Source organism: Fringilla coelebs (assembly GCF_963513975.1).
Source record: "Fringilla coelebs genome assembly, chromosome: 30".
NCBI lineage: Eukaryota > Metazoa > Chordata > Aves > Passeriformes > Fringillidae > Fringilla > Fringilla coelebs.
In genome coordinates this window covers 960,137-985,857 of record NC_140056.1, presented here as the reverse complement: position 1 = coordinate 985,857, position 25,721 = coordinate 960,137, and the positions used below count along the sequence as shown (strand labels likewise).

The window sequence follows — 25,721 nt, the reverse complement described above, 5'->3', positions numbered from 1 at the left end:
CTGGCGCGGCGCTGTCCCTGTCCTTCCCGTGTCCATCCCGTGTCCGTCTGTCCAGCCATGTCCATCCCCGTGTCTAAGCTGTGTCCATCTGTCCATCCATGCCGTGCCGTGTCCGTCTGTCCGTCCGTGCTGTGTCCGTCTGTCCGCGGGCGTCCGTCAGGCGGGTCCTGGCGCAGTGCTGTCCCTGTCCCTCCCGTGTCCATCCCGTGTCCGTCTGTCCATCCACGCCGTGTCCGTCTGTCCATCCATGCCGTGTCCATCTGTCCATCCATGCCGTGTCCGTCTGTCCATCCATGCTGCGTCCGTCTGTCCATCCGTGCCGTGTCCGTCTGTCCGTGGGCGTCTGTCGGGCGGGTCTGGCTGCGGCGCCGTCCCCGTCCCTCCCGTGTCCGTGCCGTGTCCATCCGTCCGTGCCGTGTCCGTCCGTCCAGCCGCGTCCGTCCGTCCCTCCTGGGTGTCTGTCCGTCCGTCCGTCAGGCGGGTCCTGGCGCGGCGCCGTCGCCGTCCCTGTCCGTGGGTCCGGCCGCCCAGTGCGGCCGCAGGATGGTTCCGGTGCGGCCCTCGCGCGCCTGCGGCCGCTGCTCCCGCGGGATGCGCACGGCCCGGAACCGCGGCACGGCCGGGGGCGGGGCCGCCGCCCGCCGGAAGAACCCCAGCTGGGGGAGACAGGGCGCGGAGATGTCGCGACATGCCGCCGCACAGCGCGATATATCGCGATACGGCATCGGACAGCGGGATATATCGCGATACGGCATTGGACAGAGTGAGATATCGCAACATGCCGCCACACAGCGGGATATATCACAATATGGCACTGGGCAGTGGAATATATCGCGATACGGCACCAGACAGCGTGAGATATTGCGATATGGCACCAGACAGCGGGATATATCGTGATATGCCACCGGACAGCGGGATATATCACGATACGGCACCAGACAGTGGGATATATCAAATATGGCACCGGACAATGGGATATATCACAATATGGCATTGGACAGAGTGAGATTTTGTGATATTGCACTGGACACAGTGAGATATCGCGACACGGCACCAGGCAGTGTGGGGTATATCGTGCCATGGCACCGGAGAACAAGGGATATCGTGATATGGTAGCAGAGGGGATGGGGACATCGCGATACGGCACCGGAGGAGGGCACGGGGATATCACGATATGGCAGCGGACAGCACGGGAGATATCACGATATGGCACTGAAAAGCGTGATATATCGCGATGTGGCACTGTACAGCATGGGATATCGCGATATGGCACTGAAGAGCACGGGGTATATCACGATATGGCAGCCGACAGAGTGAGATACAGCGATACGGCGTGGGACAGCAAGGGGTATATCGCGACACGCCACGCTCTATCGCGCCGTATCGCGATAGCAGGGCGCCCCTCACCTTCCAGAGGCCCAGCACCAGCAGCGCCAGCAGCAGCAGCCCCAGCAGCACCGCCAGCGGCAGCACCCACCAGGGGACAGCGGTGACGGCCACGCCCGGGTCCAGGTGCAGGGACACGGACATCTGAGGGGTCACAGGGGTCACTGGGGTCACACAGGGGTCACACAGGGGTCACAGAGGGGGATCATGCCATGGGGACACCGAGGGGGCCTGGAGAGGCTTGGGGACATCAGGGGACATCAGGGGGGGGGGGGTCTCTGAGGGGATCCTGGGGAGGTCCTGGAGGCCTGGGTGTCCCCAGGGTGCCCCTGGCTGTCCCCAGGGGTGTCCCCAGGTGTCCCCGGCTGTCCCCAGGTGTGTCCCCACCTGTGCCACCGCGTCCCTGATGACGACGTTGCCGCGGGGGGAGGTGACCGAGACGGCGGCGCTGACGATCAGCTCCAGGTTCTCCACGTCCAGGAACTCCTGGGATGGGGAATTGGGAATGGGGATGGGGGATTGGGAATTGGGGATTGGGAATGGGGAATTAGGGATTTGGGATTGAGGGATTGGGGGATTGGGGGATTGGGAATTGGGAATTGGGGATTGGGGAATTGGGAATTGGGAATTGGGAAATTGGGGGATTGGGGAATTGGGAATTGGGGAATTGGGGATTGGGGATTGGGGATTGGGGATTGGGGATTGGGGAATGGGGGATTGGGGATTGGGAATTGGGAATTGGGGAATTGGGAATTGGGAATTGGGGATTGGGGGGGTCCAGGCCCCCGAGCCCCCTGCCCCCCGGGCCGCGCTCACCTCCAGGAAGGTCCCGTTCCAGAGGCGGCCCCGCGCCCGCAGCTCCGAGCGCTCCAGCGACGGCAGCGGGCACCGGAACGGGCGGCAGCGCGCCGTACCACGGGCACAGTCCTGCAGGGGACACCGGGGACACTGAGGGGACACTGAGGGGACACTGAGGGGACAGGGCAGGGACACCGGAACGGGCGGCAGCGCGCCGTGCCACGGGCACAGTCCTGCAGGGGACACAGGGGACACTGAGGGGACACTGAGGGGACACCGGAACGGGCGGCAGCGCGCCGTGCCACGGGCACAGTCCTGCAGGGGACACAGGGGACACAGGGGACACTGAGGGGACACTGAGGGGACACTGAGGGGACACTGAGGGGACACCGGAACGGGCGGCAGCGCGCCGTGCCACGGGCACAGTCCTGCAGGGGACACAGGGGACACTGAGGGGACACTGAGGGGACACTGAGGGGACACCCCGGGGACACCGGAACGGGCGGCAGCGCGCCGTGCCACGGGCACAGTCCTGCAGGGGACACCGGGGACACTGAGGGGACACTGAGGGGACACCCCGGGGACACTGAGGGGACACCGGAACGGGCGGCAGCGCGCCGTGCCACGGGCACAGTCCTGGGATAGAGGGGACACTGAGGGGACACTGAGGGGACAGCGGGGGGACAGGGCAGGGACAGCGGAGGGACACCCCGTGGATGGGGACATCCCGGGAATGAGGGGGACACTGGAAATGGGGGGACACCGGAGCAGGGCAGGACAGAGCAGGGGGACACCAGGACTGGAGTGACCTCGGGAATGGGGACACTCCAGAATGGGGACACCCCAGAATGGGGACACCCCAAAATAGGGACACTCCAGAATGGGGACACCCCAGAATGGGGACACACCAAAATGGGGACACACCAAAATGGGGACACCCCAGAATGGGGACACACCAAAATGGGGACACCCTAAAATAGGGACACCCCAGTATGGGGACACCCCAGAATGGGGACACCCCAGAATGGGGACACCCCAGAATGGGGACACACCAAAATGAGGCACTGCCGGAGCAGGGGCACGCCAGGACCGGGGGGATCCTGGGACCCCCCCAGAGGAGGAGGACCCCAGACCCACGGGGTGCCCCCCATGAGCAGGGCCCCCCCAAACCCGCCCCTCCCCCGCTCACCAGGGTCACGTTCCTCCTCTTCCTCCCCGCGGGCACCGACCACGAGCGGGCCGGGGGCTCCTCAGGGGGATCCCCCCGGCCCGGCAGCTCCTGGGGGGCAAAGATGGGCATGGGGAGGGGGGGTCAGGGACCCCCGGGCACCCCTGGGCACGCCTGGACATCTCTGGATGCTCCTGGCCACCCTCTGGCCACCTTTGGACACCGTTGGGACACCCCTGGACACCTCTGGACACCCCTGGGACATCCCTGGACACCTCTGGACACCCCTGGACACCTCTGGCCAGCTTTGGACACCCCTGAACACCTCCTGGGCACTCCCAGGACACCCCCAGGACACCTCTGACCACCCCTGGACACCCCTGCACACCCCCTGGGCACCTATGGACACCTCTGGGACATCCCTGGACACTGCCTGGACACCTTTGGACACCTCTGGGACACCTCTGACCACCCCTGACCACCTCTGGACACCCCTGGATACCCCTTGGACACCCTCAGGACATCTCTGGCCACCCCTGGCCACCCCCTGGACACCCCCAGGACATCTCTGGCCACCCCTGGCCACCCCCTGGACACCCCCAGGACATCTCTGGACGCTCCTGGCCACCCTCGACCACCTTTGGACACCCCTGGGACATCCCTGGACACCTCTGGCCAGCTTTGGACACCCCTGGACACCTCCTGGGCACCCCCAGGACACCCCCAGGACACCTCTGACCACCCCTGGACACCTCCTGGGCACCCCCTGGCCACCCTCTGGACACCCCTGGACACCCCTGGACTCCCCCTGGACACCCCAGGACATCTCTGACCACCCCTGGACACCTTTGGCTGCCCCTGGGCACCCCTTGGACACCTCCTGGACACCTTTGGACACCTCTGGCACACTTCTGACCACCCCTGACCACCCCTGGATACCCCCAGGACACCCTCAGGACATCTCTGGCCACTCCTGGCCACCCCTGGACACCCTCTGGTCACCCCCCGGACACCTTTGGCCACCCCTGGAACCCCCTGGACACTGCCTGGACACCCCCAGGACACCCTCAGGACACCACTGACCACCCCTGGCCACCCCTGGACACCTTTGGCCACCCTCAGGACACCCTCTGGGCACCCCTGGCCACCCCTGGCCACCCCTGGACACCTCTGGCCACCTTTGGACACCCCTGGACACCCCTGGACACCTTTGGCCACCCTCAGGACACCCCTGGACACCCTGAGGACATCTCTGACCACCCTTGACCACCCCTGGTCACCCTCAGGACACCCTGAGGACATCTCTGACCACCCCTGGCCACCTTTGCCCACCCCTGGACACCCCCTGGCCACCCCTGGACACCTCTGGACATCTCTGGCCACACTTGGACACCCCTGGCCACCCTCAGGACACCCCTGGGTACCCCTGGGTACCCCTGGACACCCCTGGGCACCCCTGGGCACCCCTGGCCACCTTTGGCCACCCCTGGGCACCCCCCTGCCCCCCAGCCCCCCGAGCTCACCAGGGCCAGGCGCAGGGGGTTGGCCGGGGGGCTGCAGGGCACGGGGGGGGTGCCCAGCTCCAGGCTCAGGGGGTACAGGAGCCACTTCCCGTTGGGCAGCTCCAGCGGCCACTGCACGGTCAGGGCGGCCACGCCGGGCGTGGTCAGCACGGGACCCCGCTGGGACACCTGGGGGACAAGGGAATGGACCGCACCCCAAAAACAGCTCTGAGCCCCAAAAACAGCACGGGGCCCCGCTGGGACACCTGGGGGACAAGGGAATGGACCGCACCCCAAAAACGGGCGGGACCCCAAAAACAACCCCCGACCCCGCTGGGACACCTGGGGGGACAAGGACATGGACCGGACCCCAAAAACGGCACCGGACCCCAAAAACAGCACCGGGCCCCGCTGGGACACCTGGGGGGACACAGCGGACATGGACCGCACCCCAAAAACAGCTCTGACCCTAAAGACAGCACGGGACCCCGCTGGGACACCTGGGGGGACAAGGGAATGGGCTGCACCCCAAAAACAGCTCTGACCCTAAAAACAACCCCCGACCCCGCTGGGACACCTGGGAGACAAGGACATGGACTGCACCCCAAAAACGGGCGGGACCCCAAAAACAGCACGGGACCCCGCTGGGACACCTGGGGGACACAACGGAAATGGACTGCACCCCAAAAACGGCCCCGACCCCCAAAAACAGCACGGGGCCCCGCTGGGACACCTGGGGGACACAACGGAAATGGACCGGACCCCAAAAACAGCCCTGACCCCCAAAAACGGCACGGGGCCCCGCTGGGACACCTGGGGGTTCTCTGTTTTGGGGTCCGTTTTGGGGGGGTCTCTGATTTGGGGTCCCTTTCGGGGGCTCTGTTTTTGGGTCCCTTTTGGGGGGTCCCTGTTTTGAGGTCCCTTTCGGGCGGTCTCTTTCTGGGTCCCTTTCGGGGTCCCTTTTGGGGGGGGTCCCTGTTTTGGGGTCCCTTTCGGGGTCCCTGTTTTTGGGGTTCCTTTCGGGGGTCTCTGGTTTTGGGGTCCCTTTTGGGCGGGTCCCTGTTTTGGGGTCCCTTTCGGGGTCCCTGTTTTGGGGTCCCTTTCGGGGTCCCTGTTTTGGGGTCCCTTTCGGGGGCTCTGTTTGGGGGTCCCTTTTGGGGGGGGTTTCTGTTTTGGGGTCCCTTTCAGGGGCTCTGTTTTTGGGGTCCCTTTTGGGGGTCTCTGGTTTTGGGGTCCCTTTTGGGCGGGTCCCTATTTTGGGGTCCCTTTGGGGGGGGTCCCTATTTTGGGGTCCCTTTTGGGGTCCCTTTTGGGGGGGGTCCCTGTTTTGGGGTCCCTTTCGGGAGCTCTGTTTTTGGGTTCCTTTTGGGGGGGGTCCCTTTTGGGGTCCCTTTTGGGGGTCCCTATTTTGGGGTCCCTTTGGGCTCTCACCGTGACCTCGAAGCGGACGGCGCTCCCCACCTGGCTCTCCCTCTTCACCGCGCTCTCCCCCAGCACCTGCCCCCCAAAAAACAGCCGGGGGGGCACGGCCACGCTGCGGGGACACCCCGGTGTGAGGGGGGGTCCCGGGGGACCCCAAAACCGCCCCCCGGCGCCCCCAGACCCCGGCCCCGCTCACCCGGTGACCGCCAGGGGCAGCTCGATGACCACGCGGGCGCGGGCGACCACCGGCTCCAGCCCCGGCTGCTCGCTGGTCCTGGGGGGGAATTGGGGTCGGGGGGTGGGACCCCAAAAGGAAAAACCCCAAGGGCCGTGCGGGGGGGTCTGAACCCCAAATTGCAGCCCCCCGACCCTAAATGTTGTGGGGGTGGAGTCTGAAACTGCCGGGGTTTTGTCACCAAATCTGGGGGGCTCCGATCCCCAAATTCCACAGGGCTTCACCTGTGATCCTGGGGGCTGTGACCCCCAAATCCCGGGGGTCGTGACCCCAAATCCCCGGGGATCCCAGCCCCCAAATCCTGGGGGTTTGACCCCAAATCCCCGGGGATCCCAGCCCCCAAATCCTGGGGGTCTGACCCCCAAATCCCCGGGGATCCCAGCCCCCAAATCCTGGGGGTTTGACCCCAAATCCCGGGGTTCTCCATCCCCAGCCCGGGGGTCTCCATCCCCCAATCCCGGGGGTCTCCATCCCCACCCCGGGGGTCTCCATCGCCAATCCCGGGGGTCTCCATCCCCAATCCCGAGGGTCTCCATCCCCCCAATCCCGGGGGTCTCCATCGCCAATCCCGGGGGTCTCCATCGCCAATCCCGGGGGTCTCCATCCCCACCCCGGGGGTCTCCATCGCCAATCCCGGGGGTATCCATCCCCAGCCCGGGGGTCTCCATCCCCACCCCCCCGGGGGTCTCCATCCCCCAATCCCGGGGGTCTCCATCCCCAGCCCGGGGGTCTCCATCCCCACCCCCCCGGGGGTCTCCACCCCAACCCCGGGGGTCTCCATCCCCAATCCCGGGGGTCTCCATCCCCAGCCCGGGGGTCTCCATCCCCAGCCCGGGGGTCGCAGCCCCCCGCCCGGCTCACGTGGACAGCTCCAGCAGCACCTCCAGGTCCGTGGTGTGGATGGAGATGCCCGAGGTGCTGAGGATGAGGAAGAAGCGCACCTGGGGAGGGGCAGGTGAGCGTGGGGGGGGGGGTCCTGGGGGTCGGGGGAGGGTCGGGGGGGGTTGGGGAGGGGGCTGCGCCCACCTGGGCCCCGCGTTTGAGGGGGTTCCCCAGCTCGCACTCCACCCTGGAGCCGTTCTGGTTGGCCAAGCACAGCACCTTGTCCTGGGGGGGAGGGGGACAGGGCTGAGCCCCCCTGCGGCACCCCCAGAGTGACCCCAGAGTGACCTCAACCCTGAGGGCACCCCCGGAGTGACCCCAGAGTGACCCCAACCCTGAGGGCACCCCCAGAGTGACCCCAGAGTGACCCCAGAGTGACCCCATCCCACACGCCCAGGACCATCCCCCCCGCCCCTCCTCTCCCCTCCTGTTCCCCTCTATCCATCTGTCCCCCTCCTGTCCCTCTGTCCCCTGTCCCATCCCCTGTCCCCTGTCCCCGTCCCTGTCCCCTGTCCCCATCCCCATCCCTGTCCCCATCCCCGTCCCCATCCCCGTCCCTGTCCCCTGTCCCCATCCCTGTCCCTGTCCCCTGTCCCTGTCCCTGTCCCTGTCCCTGTCCCTGTCCCTGTCCCCTGTCCCTGTCCCTGTCCCCTGTCCCCTGTCCCCATCCCTGTCCCCTGTCCCCCATCCCTGTCCCCTGTCCCTGTCCCCTGTCCCTGTCCCCTGTCCCCTGTCCCCTGTCCCCATCCCTGTCCCCATCCCCTGTCCCTGTCCCCATCCCTGTCCCCTGTCCCCCATCCCTGTCCCCTGTCCCTGTCCCCTGTCCCTGTCCCCTGTCCCTGTCCCCTGTCCCCATCCCTGTCCCCTGTCCCCCATCCCTGTCCCCTGTCCCCATCCCCTGTCCCCATCCCCTGTCCCCATCCCCTGTCCCCTGTCCCTGTCCCTGTCGCACCCCGAGCCCCGCGCTCTCCTCGGCCCGGGTGGCCGCGTACGGCAGCTCCGGGGGGAAGGCGGCCACGAGCAGCGCCTGGTGCGCATCGTCGCCGTCGCGCTGGGGCTGCGCGGGGTCCGAGGGCTCGTTGGTCACCTGCACCTCCAGCGCCACGTCCTTCTGGTCACTGACGGCGAAGATGGCAGTGCCATCCTCGTCCCTGCGGGCACAGCCACCCTCAGACCCGGGGACATCCCGCGCAGAGAGGTGGCAGTGCCAGCCTTGTACATGTGACTGCCTTGGGGACATCCCCGGGCACTCACAGAGAGGTGGCAGTGCCTCTGTGACCCCTTGGGGACATCCCCGGGCACTCACAGAGAGGTGGCAGTGCCACGTGTGACCCCTTGGGGACATCCCCGGGCACTCAAGGTGAAGGTGGCAGTGCCATCCTCGCCCCTGTGACTGCCTTGGGGACACCCCCGGTCCCCGACGGTGACACGGCAGTGCCATCCTCCCCCCTGTGACCACCTTGGGGACATCCCCGGGCACTCAGAGTGAAGGTGGCAGTGCCATCCTCGCCCCTGTGACCGCCTTGGGGACATCCTTGGATACCCAGGGTGAAGGTGGCAGTGCCATCCTCACCCCTGTGACCCCTTTGGGGACACCCCCGCTCCCTGACGGTGACATGGCAGTGCCATCCTCGCCTCGGGGACATCCTTGGATACCCAGGGTGAAGGTGGCAGTGCCATCCTCACCCCTGTGACCCCTTTGGGGACACCCCCGCTCCCCGACGGTGACACGGCAGTGCCACCCCCGCGGTGGCTGCCCTGGGGACATCCCCGCTCCCTTACGGTGACACGGCAGTGCCACCCCCGCGGTGGCTGCCCTGGGGACATCCCCGCTCCCTTACGGTGACACGGCAGTGCCACCCCCGCGGTGGCTGCCCTGGGGACACCCCCGCTCCCCGACGGTGACACGGCAGTGCCACCCTCGCCCCTGTGACCCCTTTGGGGACACCCCCGCTCCCTGACGGTGACACGGCAGTGCCACCCCCGCGGTGGCGCTGTCCCCTCACCTGGGCAGTGGCAGGAAGTCGCTGTCGCCCAGGCGGGCGCAGAAGCGCGGCCGCAGCTCCAGGTGGCTCTGGCAGATTTTGTCATCGCCGCAGCCCTGGCGCAGGAAATGCACCTGGGGGGACACGGGGACACCGCGGGGACACTGGGGACAGCCCGGCCGGGGACACGGCCACAAGGAGGGGATTCCAGGTGGGACAAGGGGGACGCGCGGGGGACACTGCAGGTACGGCCAGGTGAGGTGGGACAGCCCCGGGAAGGGCGGGGGGACACTCCAGGTGTGCCCGGGTGGGACAAGGGGACACCGGGGGGGACAAGGGGACACCGGGGGGGACACTGGGGACACGGGAGGGACACTGGGGACAATGCAGGTACTGCCAGGTGAGGTGGGACAGCCCCGGGAAGGACAGGGGGACACTCCAGGTGTGCCCGGGTGGGACAAGGGGACACCGGGGGGGACAAGGGGACACCGGGGGGGACACTGGGGACACGGGAGGGACACTGGGGACACCGGGGGGGACACTGGGGGACACGGGGGACACTGCAAGTGGCCCAGACTGGGACGGGAGGGACACTGGGGGACACAGGTGGGTGACACAGGGGGGACACAGGGGGACAAAGGGGGACACAGGTGGGGGACACAGAGGGTGACACAGGAGGTGACACAGGTGTGTGACACTGGTGGGACACAGGAGGGACACAGGAGGGACACGGGGTGCCACAGTGGGTGACACAGGCAGGTGACATGGGGTGACACAGACAGGTGACACAGGTGTGTGACACAGGCAGGTGACACAGGGTGACACAGGTGAGTGACACAGGAGGGACACCGGTGGGTGACACAGGGGGTGACACAGGCAGGTGACACACGGGGTGACACAGGGGGTGCCACAATGGGTGACACAGGACGTGACACAGGCAGGTGACACAGGCAGGTGCCACAGTGGGTGACACAGGTAGGACACAGGCAGGTGACACAGGGGGTGACACAGGCAGGTGACACAGGTGAGTGACACAGGGGGTGACACAGGTGTGTGACACAGGCAGGTGACACAGGTGAGTGACACAGGGGGTGACACAGGTGTGTGACACAGGTGAGTGACACAGGGGGTGACACAGGCAGGTGACACAGGTGTGTGACACAGGCAGGTGACACACGGGGTGACACGGGGGGTGACAGAGGGTGACACGGGGGGTGACACAGTAGGACACAGGCAGGTGCCACAGGTGTGTGACACAGGCAGGTGACACAGGTGTGTGACACAGGCAGGTGACAGAGGGTGACACAGGCAGGTGACACAGGCAGGTGACACAGGCAGGTGACACAGGCAGGTGACACACGGGGTGCCACGGGCAGGTGACACAGGCAGGTGCCACAGTGGGTGACACAGGTAGGACACGGGCAGGTGACACAGGTGTGTGACACAGGCAGGTGCCACAGTGGGTGACACAGGTAGGACACGGGCAGGTGACACAGGTGTGTGGCACAGGCAGGTGACACAGGCAGGTGACACACGGGGTGACACGGGGGTGACACAGGTATGTGACACAGGCAGGTGACACAGGTAGGTGACACAGGGGTGACAGAGGGCGGCGGCGGTGGCAGCGCCACCCGTGCCCACCTCGGTGCGCAGCGTGCGGGGCTGGCGCGGGCTCAGCGCTGGGGACAGCGGGGGCAGCTCCGTCCCCCGCGCCCCCCGGGGCCACCCCCGCGGCCCCGCCACCGCGAAGGACACGGAGACCGCGAGGGGGCGGAGCTTGTCCCGGATGTCATCCTGAGGAGGAGGAGGGGGAGGAAGGTCAGGGGGGCGCTGGGGACACCGGAGGTGCTGGGGGGACACGGGGGGACAATGGGGACGGGGAGGAGGGGATGGGGGACAGGGTGAGGGTGAGGAAGAGGAGGATGAGGAGGGCGAGAGTGAGGAAGGTGAGGGTGAGGAAGAGGAGGATGAGGAGGGCGAGAGTGAGGATGGGGATGGGGATGAGGATGGGGATGAGGATGAGGCTGAAGCTAAGGCTGAGAATGGGGATGAGGATGAGGATGAGGATGAGGATGAGGATGAGGATGAGGATGGGGATGGGGATGAGGATGAGGATGGGGATGAGGATGGGGATGGGGATGAGGATGAGGATGGGGATGAGGATGGGGATGGGGATGAAGATGAGGATGAGGATGGGGATGAGGATGACGATGACGATGACGATGAAGATAACAATGACAATGAGGATGACAATGATGATGAGGATGGGGATGATGATGAGGCTGAGGATGAGGATGGGGATGGGGATGGGGATGAGGATGGGGATGAGGATGAGGATGAGGATGAGGATGAGGATGAGGAAGAGGATGAGGATGGGGATGAGGATGGGGATGGGGATGAGGATGAGGATGAGGATGGGGATGAGGATGAGGATGGGGATGAAGATGAGGATGGGGATGACGAGGCTGAGGATGAGGATGGGGATGAGGATGAGGATGAGGATGAGGATGGGGATGGGGATGAGGATGAGGATGAGGATGAGGATGAGGATGAGGATGAGGATGAGGATGAGGATGGGGATGGGGATGAGGATGAGGATGAGGATGGGGATGAGGATGGGGATGAGGCTGATGATGAGGATGAGGATGAAGATGACAATGACAATGAGGATGACAATGACGATGAGGATGGGGATGAGGATGAAGATGAGGATGAGGCTGAGGATGAAGATGAGGATGAGGATGAGGATGAGGATGAGGATGAGGATGAAGATGAGGATGAGGATGAGGATGAGGATGAGGATGAGGATGAGGATGAGGATGAGGATGAGGATGAGGATGAGGATGAGGATGAAGATGAGGATGAGGATGAGGATGAGGATGAGGATGAGGATGAGGATGAAGATGAGGATGAGGATGAGGATGAGGATGAGGATGGGGATGAGGATGGGGATGACAATCACGATGAGGATGACAACGACAATGACAATGACAATGAGGATGGGGCTGGGGATGAGGATGGGGATGAAGATGACAATGAGGATGAGGATGAGGCTGACGATGACAATGACAATGACGATGAGGATGAGGATGAGGATGGGCCGGGGCCGAGGCCGAGGCACGCACGTGCAGGCGGAAGGTGGCGGGCAGGCAGCGCGGCTCCCGCGGCCGCGGCAGCTCCAGGCTCGCCGCCAGCCGGTGCTCGGGCTCGGCCGGGCCCCGCTCCAGGAAGGAGCCCCGGGGCTGCTGCCCCCGGCGGCGCCGCTCCGCGTCCGCCTCCAGCAGCAGCTGCAGCTCTGGGGCACAGAAATGGGGAGGGGGCACGATGGGGGGGGGTCCCAAGGATGGGGGGGGGTCCCAAAGCATGGGGGGGGGGCCAGGGATGGGGAGGGGGCCCAAAGGATGGGGGGCGCAAGGATTTGGGGGGTCCCAAAGGTTGGGGAAGGGGCCCAAGGGATGGGGAGGGTCCCAAAGGATGGGGAGGGGACCCAAGGATGGGGAGGGGTCCCAAAGGATGGGGAGGGGTCCCAAAGGATGGGGAGGGGTCCCAAGGATGGGGAGGGGTCCCAAGGATGGGGGTGAGCCCGAAGGTTGGGGGGGCTCAAAGATTTGGGGGGGGTCCCACAGGATGGGGGGGTCCCAAAGGAGGGGGGGTCCCAAAGGATGGGGAAGGGGCCCAAAGATGGGGAGGGGTCCCAAGGATGGGGAGGGGTCCCAAGGATGGGGAGGGGGCCCAGGGATGGGGAGGGGTCCCAAGGATGGGGAGGGCCCAAAGGATGGGGAAGGGGCCCAATTATGGGGAGGGGGCCCAAAGATAGGGCCTCAAAGATTTGGGCAGAGTCCCAAAGGATGGGGGGGGCTCCCAAGGATGGGGAGGGGTCCCTCAGGACTGGGGGTGTCCCTGGATTGGGGGGGGGTCCCTCCGGAGCGGGGGGTCCCGGGGCTCGGGGGGTCCCTCAGGACCGGGGGTCCCTCCGGAGCGGGGGTCCCGGGGCTCGGGGGGTCCCTCAGGAGCGGGGGTCCCTGGATTGGGGGGGGGTCCCTCCGGAGCGGGGGTCCCTGGATTGGGGGGTGTCCCTGGATTGGGGGGGTCCCTCAGGACCGGGGGTCCCTCCGGAGCGGGGGTCGCGGGGTCACTCACCCAGCGGGGGGGCGCTGTCGCCGCCCGGGCTCTCGGTGTAGCTGAAACACGCGCGGACCTCCAGGCTGGGGGGGACACGGGGGGGTCACCGGGGGGATCACCGGGGGGGTCACCGGGGGGGCACCGGGGGGGCACCGGGGGGGTCACCGGGGGGGCACCGGGGGCGTCCCGACCCCCCCACAGCGGGACGGGGAGGGGGAACACGGGGGCGACACGGGGGGGACTTGGGGGGGGGACACGGGGGGACATGGGGAGGATGCAGCAGGGACACGGGGGGGACACGGGAGGGGACACGGGGAGGGGAGAGGGTGACACTGGGGGGGACACGGGGGGGACACGGGGGGACTTGGGGGGGGGACACGGGGGGACATGGGGAGGATGCAGCAGGGACACGGGGGGACACGGGAGGGGACACGGGGAGGGGAGAGGGTGACACTGGGGGGGACACGGGGGGGACACGGGGGGGACTTGGGGGGGGGACACGGGGGGACATGGGGAGGATGCAGCAGGGACACGGGGGGGACACGGGGGGACATTGGGGGACTCGGGGAGGGGAGAGGGCGACACTGGGGGGGACACGGGGGGGACACGGGGGGGACAGAGGAAGGACACGAGGGGACACGGGGGACCTGGAGGGGGACACGGGGGGGGGGACACACACCGTGGGGGGGGAATCGGGGGGGACACGGGGGGACACGGGAGGGACGGAGGAGGGACACGAGGGGACACGGGGGACATGGAGGGGGACACGGGGGGGGACACGAGGGACACGGGGGACACGGGGAGGATAAGGGGGACACTGGGGGGGTTACGGGGGGCACGGGGGGGGGGGGTCACACCCCGGGTGGGGGGGACACGCACCAGACGCCGGGGCCGTCGCGGCAGTTGCTCCGCTCCAGGTCGATGAGCGGCGGCAGCACCGACACGTTCCGGGACACGTGAACCACCGGCCGCGCCCTGACGGGGGTCCCGGGGGGAGCCCCCCCAAATCCTGAGCGCACCCCCGAGCGGCGGGGGGCTCGGGGAGGGGGGGGATTCGGGAATGGGGGGGGATTCGGGAGGGGGGGATTCGGAATGGGGGGTCTGGGGGATTGGGGGGCTCAGGGATCTGGGGAGCTCAAGGATTTGGGGGGGCTCGGGGATTTGGGGGGCTCAGAGATCTGGGGGGGACTCGGAATGGGGGGGTCTGGGGGTTTGGGGGTCCTTGGGAAGGGGGGATTGCCGGGGGGGGCTCAGGGATCTGGGAGGGGCTCAGGATTTGGGGGGCTCAGAGATCTGGGGGGCTCAGGGATTTGGGGGTCTGGGGGATTTGGGGGTCTGGGGGATTTGGGGGGGACTCAGGGATTTGGGGGGTTTCCAAGGGTGGGGGGCTTCAGGGATTTGGGGGTGTACAGGAATGGGGGGCGCCGCTCCGGGGGTCTGGGATTGTCAGGAATTGATGGGGGGGGGGGGGAATTTTGGGGGGTCCCAGAGCTGGGGGGCCGCTCGGGGAATTGGGGATCCTCAGGAATTGGGGGATTTTTGGGGGGTCCGGGGGGGTCCCAGGGCTGGGGGGGCCGCTCGGGACTGGGGGGGGTCTCAGGAATTGGGGGATCCTGGGGGGTCCCACAGCCGGGGGGCTTCTCCAGGGGTTTGGGATTGGGGGATTTTGGGGGGGTCCCAGCTCTGGGGTCCCGCTCGGGGAATTGGGGGCATTCTGGGGGGGGTCCCTGAGGTCTGGGGGTCCGCTGGGGGCGGGGGTCTCACCTGTAGAGCACCACGGGTGTCGGACAGGGACCCCACCAGCAGGTCGGGGTACAGGTTCCCGTCCACGTCCAGCCCCCCCGAGAGCGAGTAGCCAAAGGCCGAGACCCCCACGGCCTCCCCGTCCAGCACCTGGGCAGGGGGCGGCCCTGGCTGAGCCCGGACCCCCCCAGAGACCCCCGGGGATCCCCCCAGACCCCCCCGAGCCCCCCTCACCTGCGCGGGGCGGGTGACGATGCCCAGGGCGCTGCCGCGGTAAATGAACACCTTGCCGCGCCGTCGAACGGAGCCCCCCACGGCCAGGTCTGGGGGGGATTCGGGGGATTTGGGGGGGCAGACCCCTCCCCACGGACCCGACTGGGGTGCAGCACCCCCACACAGCCCCTCACCCTCGAAGCTGTCCCGGTCCAGGTGCATCTCCAGACCCCCAAACCCCCCGAAATCCCCTCTAAACCCCCCCAAACCCCCTCTAAACCCCCCCCGGATCCCCCTCCCCAAGCCCCCCCGGATCCCCCTCCCCAAGCCCCCCCTGACCCTGGAAGCCGTCGCGGTCCAGGGTCCCCGGCCGAGCAGAGCCCCAAACCCCCCCAAACCCCCTCAAACCCCCCAAACCCCCTCAAACCCCCCGGATCCCCCCGGATCCCCCGGATCCCCCCTGACCCTGGAAGCCGTCGCGGTCCAGTCCATCTGCAGACCCCCAAACCCCCCGAAACCCCCCGAAATCCCCCTGAAACCCCCGAAATCCCCTCTAACCCCCCCCAAACCCCCCGGATCCCCCTCCCCAAGCCCCCCGGATCCCCCCTGACCCTGGAAGCCGTTGCGGTCCAGGTCCATCTGCAGACCCCCAAACCCCTCAAACCCCCCCAAACCCCCCGGATCCCCCTCCCCAAGCCCCCCCTGACCCTGGAAGCCGTCGGGTCCAGGTCCATCTGCAGACCCCCAAACCCCCCCAAAACCCCCCGAACCCCCCGGATCCCCCCGGATCCCCCCGAAATTCCCCCAAACCCCTCGGATCCCCCCCTGACCCTGGAAGCCATCCCGGTCCAGGTCCATCTCCAGACCCCCAAACCTCCCCAAACCCCCCCAAATCCCCCCGAATCCCCCCGAATCCCCCCGAAATCCCCTCTAACCCCCTCCAAACCCCCCCAAACCCCCCAAACCCCCCGGATCCCCCGGATCCCCCCTGACCCTGGAAGCCGTCGCGGTCCAGGTCCATCTGCAGACCCCCAAACCCCCCTAAACCCCCCCGGATCCCTCCGGATCCCCCTCCCCAAGCCCCCCGGATCCCCCCTGACCCTGGAAGCCGTCGCGGTCCAGGTCCCCGGCCGAGCAGAGCCCCAAACCCCCCCAAACCCCCCCAACCCCCCCCCAAATCCCCCTGAATCCCCCGGATCCCCCTCCCCAAGCCCCCCGGATCCCCCCTGACCCTGGAAGCCGTCGCGGTCCAGGTCCCCGGCCGAGCAGAGCCCCAAACCCCCCGGATCCCCCCGGATCCCCCTCCCCAAGCCCCCCGGATCCCCCCGGATCCCCCCGGATCCCCCCTGACCCTGGAAGCCGTCGCGGTCCAGGTCCCCGGCCGAGCAGAGCCCCAAACCCCCCCAAACCCCCCCAAACCCCCCCAAACCCCCCGGATCCCCCCGGATCCCCCTCCCCAAGCCCCCCGGATCCCCCCTGACCCTGGAAGCCGTCGCGGTCCAGGTCCATCTGCAGACCCCCAAACCCCCCGAAATCCCCCCCAAACCCCCCGGATCCCCCTCCCCAAGCCCCCCCTGACCCTGGAAGCCGTCGCGGTCCAGGTCCCCGGCCGAGCAGAGCCCCAAACCCCCCGGATCCCCCCCGATCCCCCTCCCCAAACCCCCCGGATCCCCCCGGATCCCCCTCCCCAAGCCCCCCCTGACCCTGGAAGCCGTCGCGGTCCAGGTCCCCGGCCGAGCAGAGCCCCAAACCCCCCCAAACCCCCTCTAACCCCCCCCAAACCCCCCGGATCCCCCCGGATCCCCCCTGACCCTGGAAGCCGTCGCGGTCCAGGTCCCCGGCCGAGCAGATCGCGCTGCCGAAGGCGGAGCCGCGGGGGCCGCTCAGGCGCTCGGGGGTCGCGCTGCCCCAGAGCCCCCCCGGGTTGATGTAGACGAACACGGCCCCCCCCAGCTCCGCCTGCCGCTCGAAATAGTGGGGGGCCCCCACGGCCAGGTCCATCCAGCTGGGGGGGGACACCCGAGTCACCCCCGCACTGCCAGGGGGATGGATCGGTCCGGCCGGGGGGGGGGGAAGGGGTTTGGGGGGATTGGGGGGGCTCTGAGGCTTGGGGGGATCCTGGGGGTGGGGAAGGGGTTTGGGGGAGCTCAGAGTGGGGGGAGGGGGCTCGGGGGGGTGGTCCTGGGGGTGGGGAAGGGGTTGGGGGGGTCCTGGGGGTGGGGTGGGGATGGGGCTCGGGGGGGCTCAGAGTGGGGGGAGGGGGCTTGGGGGGGCTCAGGGGGTGGGGAGGGGGCTTGGGGGGGCTCTGAGGCTTGGGGGGGGGTCCTGGGGGTGGGGAGGGGGTTTGGGGGGGGCTCAGAGTGGGGGGAGGGGGCTCGGGGGGATTGGGGGGTGGGGAGGGGGCTTGGGGGGGATCCTGGGGGTGGGGAGGGGGCTTGGGGGGGCTCAGAGCGGGGGGAGGGGGCTCGGGGGGGTGGTCCTGGGGGTGGGGTGGGGCTTGGGGGGGCTCTGAGGCTTGGGGGGGTTCCTGGGGGTGGGGAGGGGGCTTGGGGGGGGGCTCAGAGTGGGGGGAGGGGGTTTGAGGGGTCTCAGGGGGTGGGGAGGGGGCTTGGGGGCCTCAGAGGGGGGCTCGGGGGGGCTCAGGGAGTGGGGAGGGGGATTAGGGGGGCTCAGGTGCCAGGTGACACAGGTGCCGGGTGACACAGGTGACACAGGTGACAGGTGACACACAGGTGACACAGGTGACACAGGTAACACAGGTGCCACACAGGTGACACACAGGTGCCACACAGGTGACGCAGGTGACACGGGTGACACGGGTGGCAGGTGACACAGGTGACACACGGGTGACACACAGGTAACACAGGTGACACACAGGTGTCAGGTGACACAGGTGACACAGGTGCCACACAGGTGCCACACAGGTGACGTGGGTGACACGGGTGACACGGGTGACACAGGTAACACAGGTGACACAGGTGCCATGTGCCAGAGATGCCAGAGGTGACACGGGTGACAGGTGGCACAGGTGACACACAGGTGACACAGGTAACACAGGTGACACAGGTGCCAGGTAACACGGGTAACACGGGTGACACAGGTAACACAGGTGACACACAGGTGACCCGGGTGGCAGGTGACACAGGTGACACAGGTAACACGGGTAACACAGGTGACACAGGTGACACAGGTGACACACAGGTAACACAGGTGCCACCCAGGTAACACAGGTGCCGGGTGACACAGGTGACACAGGTGACACACAGGTGACACAGGTGTCACACAGGTGCCACGCAGGTGCCACGCGGGTGTCGCACCCGTCGCTGTTGAGGTCGAGCAGCGCCAGCGCGTGGCCGAAGGCCGAGCTCAGCTGGGGCCCGCCCAGCACGGCCTCGGCCGCCAGGCGGTTCGCGCTGTCCCGCCGCAGCAGCAGCACCGCGCCCCGGTGATCGGCCCGGGGCGCACCCGTGACAAAGCTCAGCTCGTGCGGCCGCGTCAGCCCCGGGCCCGCGTCCGCCGAGAACCCTGCGGGACACCGGGACAGCCCTGTCACCGCCAGAGCCCCGAGGGGACACCGGGACAGCCCCGGGGACACCGGGAACCCTGCGGGACACCGGGACAGCGGGGTCACACCGGGACTGCCCCGCGTCCGCCGAGAACCCTGCGGGACACCGGGACACGGGGTCACCGGGACAGCCCCGGGGACACCGAGAACCCTGCGGGACACCGGGACACGGGGTCACACCGGGACAGCACCGGGGACACCACGGGGACAGCCCCGGGGACACCGAGAACCCTGCGGGACACCGGGACAGCCCTGTCACCAGGACAGCCCCGGGGACACCGAGAACCCTGCGGGACACCGGGACAGCGGGGTCACACCGGGAATGCCCCGGGGACACCACGGGGACAGCCCCGAGATCACCGGGAACCCTGCGGGACACCGGGACACGGGGTCACCGGGACTGACACGGGGACACCACGGGGACAGCCCCGGGGACACCGAGAACCCTGCGGGACACCAGGACAGCGGGGTCACACCGGGACTGACACGGGGACACCGGGAACCCTGCGGGACACCGGGACAGCGGGGTCACACCGGGAATGCCCCGGGGACACCACGGGGACAGCCCCGAGACCACCGGGAACCCTGCGGGACACCGGGACACGGGGTCACACCGGGACAGCCCCGGGGACACGGGGACACCGAGAACCCTGCGGGACACCGGGACACGGGGTCACCGGGACTGACACGGGGACGCGGGGACACCGAGAACCCTGCGGGACACCGGGACAGCGCTGTCACCGCCAGAGCCCTGCGGGACACCGGGACAGCCCCGGGGACACCGAGAACCCTGCGGGACACCGGGACAGCCCCGGGGACACCGAGAACCCTGCGGGACACCGGGACAGCCCTGTCACCGCCAGAGCCCTGCGGGACACCGGGACAGCGGGGTCACACCGGGACAGCACCGGGGACACCGAGAACCCTGCGGGACACCGGGACACAGGGTCACACCGGGACTGACACGGGGACACCACGGGGACAGCCCCGAGACCACCGGGAACCCTGTGGGACACCGGGACACGGGGTCACCGGGACTGACACGGGGACACGGGGACACCGAGAACCCTGCGGGACACCGGGACAGCCCTGTCACCGCCAGAGCCCTGCGGGGACACCGGGACAGCCCCGGGCCCGCGTCCGCCGAGAACCCTGCGGGACACCGGGACACGGGGTCACACCGGGAATGCCCCGGGGACACGGGGACACCGCCAGAACCCTGCGGGACACCGGGACAGCGCTGTCACACCGGGACTGCCCCGGGGACACGGGGACACCACGGGGATACTGAGAGCCCTGCGGGACACGGGGACAGCGCTGTCACCGCCAGAGCCCTGCGGGGACACGGGGACACCACGGGGACAGCGCTGTCACCCCAGCCCCGGGACCACCGAGAGCCCCGCGGGGACAGCCCGGGGACACGGGGACACCGCGGGTCGGGGATTTGGAGGCAAATGGCAGAAATTGGGGCAAAGGGCGGATTTTGGGTGGAAAATGGAGAATTTTGGGGACCAGAGCAGCAAAATGCAGAGCAGAGCCCCTCCCCCACGTGCAGTGGTTGCCGTGAGCATCCCCCACGAGCCCCCCCGAGCCCCCCAAAGCCCCCAAAGCCCCCCCAGCCCCAGCCAGGCTCCAGCCCCTCCCCCACAGTCCATGCATCCCCCCCCATGCAAAAACAGCACCGGGGACAAGCGGGGACACCGAGGGGACAAGCGGGGACACCGAGGGGACAAGCGGGGACACCGAGGGGACAAGCGGGGACATGCCAGGCTCTGGGACACCCCCCCAAAGCTCTGGGATCCCCCCCCAAGCCTGGCAGTGCCCCCAGCACAGCCCTGGCACAGCGAGGGGACAGCGAGGGGACAGGGACAGAGGACACGGGGACTGGGGACACGGGGATTCGAAGGGACAGGGACAAGGATGGGGACAGAGACAAGGGGACAGGGATTGGGGACAGGGACGGTGACACCGGGGTGGGGACACAAGAGGGGCGGGGCCATGCAGTGTCACCGGGGGGAGGGGGGGGTGATGCGGCCACACGTGTGCGTGTGCGGGGGGAGGGGGACACGGGAGGGGACAGGGGCGTGTCTGGGGACAGTCCCGACGGGGACACGGGAGGGGACAGGGGCGGTATGGGGACACGGGAGGGGACAGGGGCGGTGTGGGGACAGTCCCGATGGGGACACGGGAGGGGACAGGGGCGGTCTGGGGACAGTCCCGATGGGGACAGGGGCGTGTCTGGGGACAGTCCCGATGGGGACACGAGCGTGCAGGTGACACCCGAGGGTGTCACCGCCACACCCGCACGGGTGACACCCCTGAAGGCGACACCCACGGAGGGGACACGCGTGACAGAACCCCCGCGGGGACAGCGCCACACGCGTGTGCCCGCAGGACCCTTCCGGGATGTCGGGGGGGGGGAGGCGACACGGCACGGGGAGGGTGACACACGGCACGCAGGTGACACGCGGGTGACACGCGGGTGGCACACGCGTGGCACGCACGAACCCAGGTAGGAATTGTGCCCCACGTCCGCGGCCGCGCCGGGGACCCTCTCTCCGGGCTCGGGGGTCCGGAAGACCCTCTGGTCGGGGGCGGCGCTCTCAATGTTTGTCACAAAGAGCAGCCCTGGGGGATCCGGGGGGTCAGGGGGGCGCGGGGGAGCCCCCCCGTACCGAGGTAGCTGTTGGCGGGCAGGGGGATCAGGGAGGGGTCCTGCTCCTTCTCCCCCCCCCGCTTCGAAGGGGCCGGCGTCCGGGCGCAGCAGGTCCAGGGAGCTCTGCCCGAGCTGCTCCACGCGCAGCGTCCCTGCGGGCCCGGCGACACGGGGGGACAGCGCGGGGACACCCTCAGGGCCCCGGGACGGGGGAGGGAGCGGCACCAGGGGCGGGGGACCCCTCCCCAGGGTGAGGCGACACGGGGGGGACAGCGGGGGGACAGCGCGGGGACACCCTCAGGGCCCCGGGACGGGGGAGGGAGCGGCACCAGGGGCGGGGATCCCTCCCCAGGGTGAGGGGGGACACGGGGGGGACAGCGCGGGGACACCCTCAGGGCCCCGGGAGGGGGGCACGGAGCGGCACCAGGGGCGGGGACCCCTCCCCAGGGTGAGGGGCGACACGGGGGGACAGCGCGGGGACACCCTCAGGGCCCCCCCGGATCCGGGAGGGGGGATGGAGTGACCCCAGGGGCGGGGACCCCTCCCCAGGGGACAATGGGGACACCACGGGGACACCCTCAGGGCCCCGGGAGGGGGGCACGGAGCGGCACCAGGGGCGGGGACCCCTCCCCAGGGGACACGGGGACAGGGGGACATGGGGACACCGAGGGTTCCAGGGGGTTCCAGGGGGCTCTGGATGAGTTGGGACCCCTCCCCAGGGGACACGGGGAGGACAGCGGGGGGACCCTCAGGGCCCCCCCGGCTCCGGGAGGGGGGATGGAGTGACCCCAGGGGCGGGGACCCCTCCCCAGGGTGAGGGGGGACAATGGGGACACCGAGGGCTCCAGGGGGGCTCTGTTTGAGCTGGGACCCCTCCCTAAGTGAGGGGGACACCACAGGGACAGCATTCCCCCAGCCCCCCAGACCCCCCAAACTCCCCCCGGGGGGGATCCCAGGCCCCTCACCCTCCCAGTTACGTGTCCCACACCCCAGTTGGGGATCCCAGGCCCCTCACCCTCCCAGTTATGGGTCCCACACCCCCGGGGGGGGATCCCAGGCCCCTCACCCTCCCAGTTACGTGTCCCACACCCCCAGTTGGGGGTCCCAGCGCCCCTCACCCTTCCAGTTGTAGGTGCCGGGCGCCCCGAGCAGCACGTAGCGGCGGTCGGGGCTGAAGGCGGCCGCCAGGCCCTGCTGGCAGGAGCCGAAGCGCTCGTGGCCCGGGGCTCGGCCCTCGCAGAATTTCCACTCGCCGCCGTCCAGCTCGTCCCGCGCCCGCAGGTCCTGGCTCAGCACGAAGCAGCGCCCGATCACGTCCCGCGTCTCCAGCGGCTGCCGCACGCGGTGCCGCACCTCGTACCGGTGCGCGCAGGTCTGCGGGGACACCCGGGGCCGGCTCAGCTCGGGTCGGGACCCCCCCCCATCCCGGAGGTGTCCCCGGTGTCGCCCACCCCCCTCCCGGGGCTCACCACGATCTTGCCGCCCGGCCCTTGGCTCTTGACGGTGACCCCCAGCCACTGGTTCTCTTTGCTCTCGCGCTGCGGGTCCTCTGCGGGCACCGGGAGGGGTCAGCCCGGCCGGATCCCCCCCTCCGGGACCCCTCCGGGACCCCCGCTCACCTCCCTCGTCGATGGGGACCCGCCAGCAGTCGGAGGGCTCGGCGCTCAGCGGGCAGGCGAACAGAGCCCCGCTGCGGTTGGCGGCCTGGCCGGGCAGCGCCCGCGCCCGGGGGGCTCCCACGAGGAGCCTGGAGGGGCAGCGACCCCCGTCAGCATTTGGGGAGGGGTCCCCGAGGGTCACCGAATCCCCCCCCGGTACCCCCCCGGGCGCGGCTGTGCCACCCCCGCGCCCGGGGGGCTCCCACGAGGAGCCTGGCGGGGCAGCGACCCCCGTCAGTATTTGGGGAGGGGTCCCCGAGGGTCACCGAGACCCCCCCGGTACCCCCCGGGCGCGGCTGTGCCACCCCCGTGCCCGGGACGCTGCAGGAGGGGACAGGAGGGGACAGCCCGGACACCCCCGGGACCCCCGCCAGGGCGCTCCCGGTGCCACCGGCGCTGCTCCGGTGGCCGGGGGGGCGCTCGGGGCCACCGAGCGCGGGGTGGCGGTGGCGCGGGGACGCGGCGGAGCCCACGGGGGTGGCGGGAGGCAGAGGCGGTAAAAATAACCTGGAATTCACTCAAAATAACCCCGCAGCAACATGGCCAAAAAAGGACCGAGCACACCGAGGCACCGGGCGCCCCAAGGAGCCGGGACGGCGCCACAAGGCCGGCCCGGGACCCGGGGACACCGGGGGACAGCGGGGCCGCGTCGGTGGAGCCGAGCCCGGCGCGGTTCCGCCGACACCTGCACCGGGCACCGGCGGCCAAAGCCGCCCTCGGTGCCAGGAACGCGGCGCGGGCGGCAGCGCTGCGACACCGCGGCGACAGCGGCGACACCGCGGCGACAGCGGCGACAGCGGGCGGGCGGGGCACGGAGGGGACCGGGGGGGGTGAAGGGTGGGGGGACGCGGGTGACAGCGCGCTGGGAGCCGCCCGCACCGGGGGTCCCCGTGGCTGAGACCCCCGGTAACGGCCCGAGAGAAGCGGAGGGTCGGGGGGGCGCGGGGACAGAGGGACAGGGGGACACGGGGGCTGGGGGACAGAGGGACACGGGGGCTGTGGGACAGGGGGACACGGGGACAGGGGGACAGGGGGACAGAGGGACAGGGGGACACGGGGGCTGGGGGACAGGGGGACAGGGGGACACGGGGGCCAGGGGACAGGGGGACAGAGGGACAGGGGGACAGGGTGACACTGGGGTAGTGGGACACGGGGACACGGAGGACAGGGGGCCACGGAGGACAGGGGGACACGGGGCCACGGAGGACAGGGGGACACGGAGGACAGGAGGACACGGGGACACGGGGCCGTGGCCGGCAGTCGCGGGTGGGCGTTCGCCGCACGGCCCGGGGGGGGCCCGGTCGGGGGGATCCCTCCAGCCGAGAGCTCCGGGGCAGCGCTCGCCCCCCGAGCCCCCCTCGAGCCCCCCCGGAGCCCCCCCAGAGCCCCCCCGAGCCCCCCTCCCCCGCTAATGCTGAATAATCTCGGGCGGCGCAGGCGGCCTGGCCCTGTCCCTGTCCCTTCTGTCCCCTGTCCCTGTCCCCTGTCCCTGTCCCCTGTCCCTGTCCCTGTCCCTTCTGCCACCGTCGCTTCTGTCCCTGTCCCTTCGGCACCGTCCCCTCGCTCTGGGGTCGCTCCGGGGGTCCCGGTCCCCCTCAGCCCCGCGGCTCCCGGTGCTCCCGAACCCCCCAAAACCCCGCCAGGAGGATCCCCCCACCCCGGGGGCTCCCGATCCCCCCCAAACCCCGGGGATCCCGGGCTCTCCCCGCCCCGGTGCCCGGTTCTGCGCTCTCCCCATTCCCGCGGCTCCCGGGGCTCCCGAACCCCCAAACCCCGGGGGTCCCTCCCTGCCCATCCCGGGGGTCTCGTCCTCCCCGGTTCCCCCCGGTTCCCCCCGGTTCCCCCGCTCACCACGCCCGCGGCTCGGGGCTCAGCTGCCGGTGCAGCGCCACGGCCGCGCCGAAGAGGCTGCCCCGGTCCCCGTCCTTCAGCACCGGGCTGCTCCCGTCCAGGTTGAAGGCGGCGGCCGCCGGTAGCCACAGGGACACGGCCGGTAACCACCGGTACAGCCCCGGTAACCACAGGGACAGCGCCGGTAACCCCGGGAAGAGCCCCGGTAACCACCGGCACAGCCCCGGTAGCCACAGGGACACCGACAGTAGCCACCGGCAGAGCCCCGGTAGCCCCGGGCAGAGCCCCGGTAGCCACCGGCAGCCCCCGCTCGCCATCCCCGCGCTGCCGGTGCCGCCGCCCGCGGGAGGAGCCCCCGCAGCTCCCGTAGTTCCCGGAGCCCCCGCGGTTCCCGCAGCTCCCGCGGCTCCCGCAGTTCCCGGAGGTCCCGGAGCCTCCGCGGCTCCCGCGGCTCTCGGAGCTCCCGGGGGCGGCTCCGCCCCGGCCCCGCCCGCGGAACCGGGGAAGCCCCGGAGAGCCCGGGAGGGGCGGGGAG

At 69.5% G+C, this 25,721-nt stretch overlaps 1 protein-coding gene across 1 annotated transcript; it reads right to left on the bottom strand.

The window, feature by feature from the left end:
- Positions 1-333: 333 nt before the first annotated feature.
- On the bottom strand, positions 334-25,721 carry ITGA7 (integrin subunit alpha 7). Its single transcript, XM_084223667.1, is given in 26 exon segments — positions 334-656; positions 1,408-1,530; positions 1,774-1,872; positions 2,203-2,313; positions 3,374-3,463; positions 4,876-5,043; positions 6,286-6,388; positions 6,473-6,550; positions 7,373-7,452; positions 7,538-7,618; positions 8,346-8,544; positions 9,400-9,512; positions 11,020-11,172; positions 12,504-12,673; positions 13,519-13,583; positions 14,380-14,475; positions 15,265-15,278; positions 15,280-15,393; positions 15,478-15,566; positions 17,268-17,461; positions 18,774-18,981; positions 21,530-21,649; positions 22,796-23,051; positions 23,147-23,226; positions 23,297-23,424; positions 25,187-25,721. Coding segments are annotated over 26 exon segments (3,432 nt in total). The 5' UTR covers positions 25,504-25,721; the 3' UTR covers positions 334-473.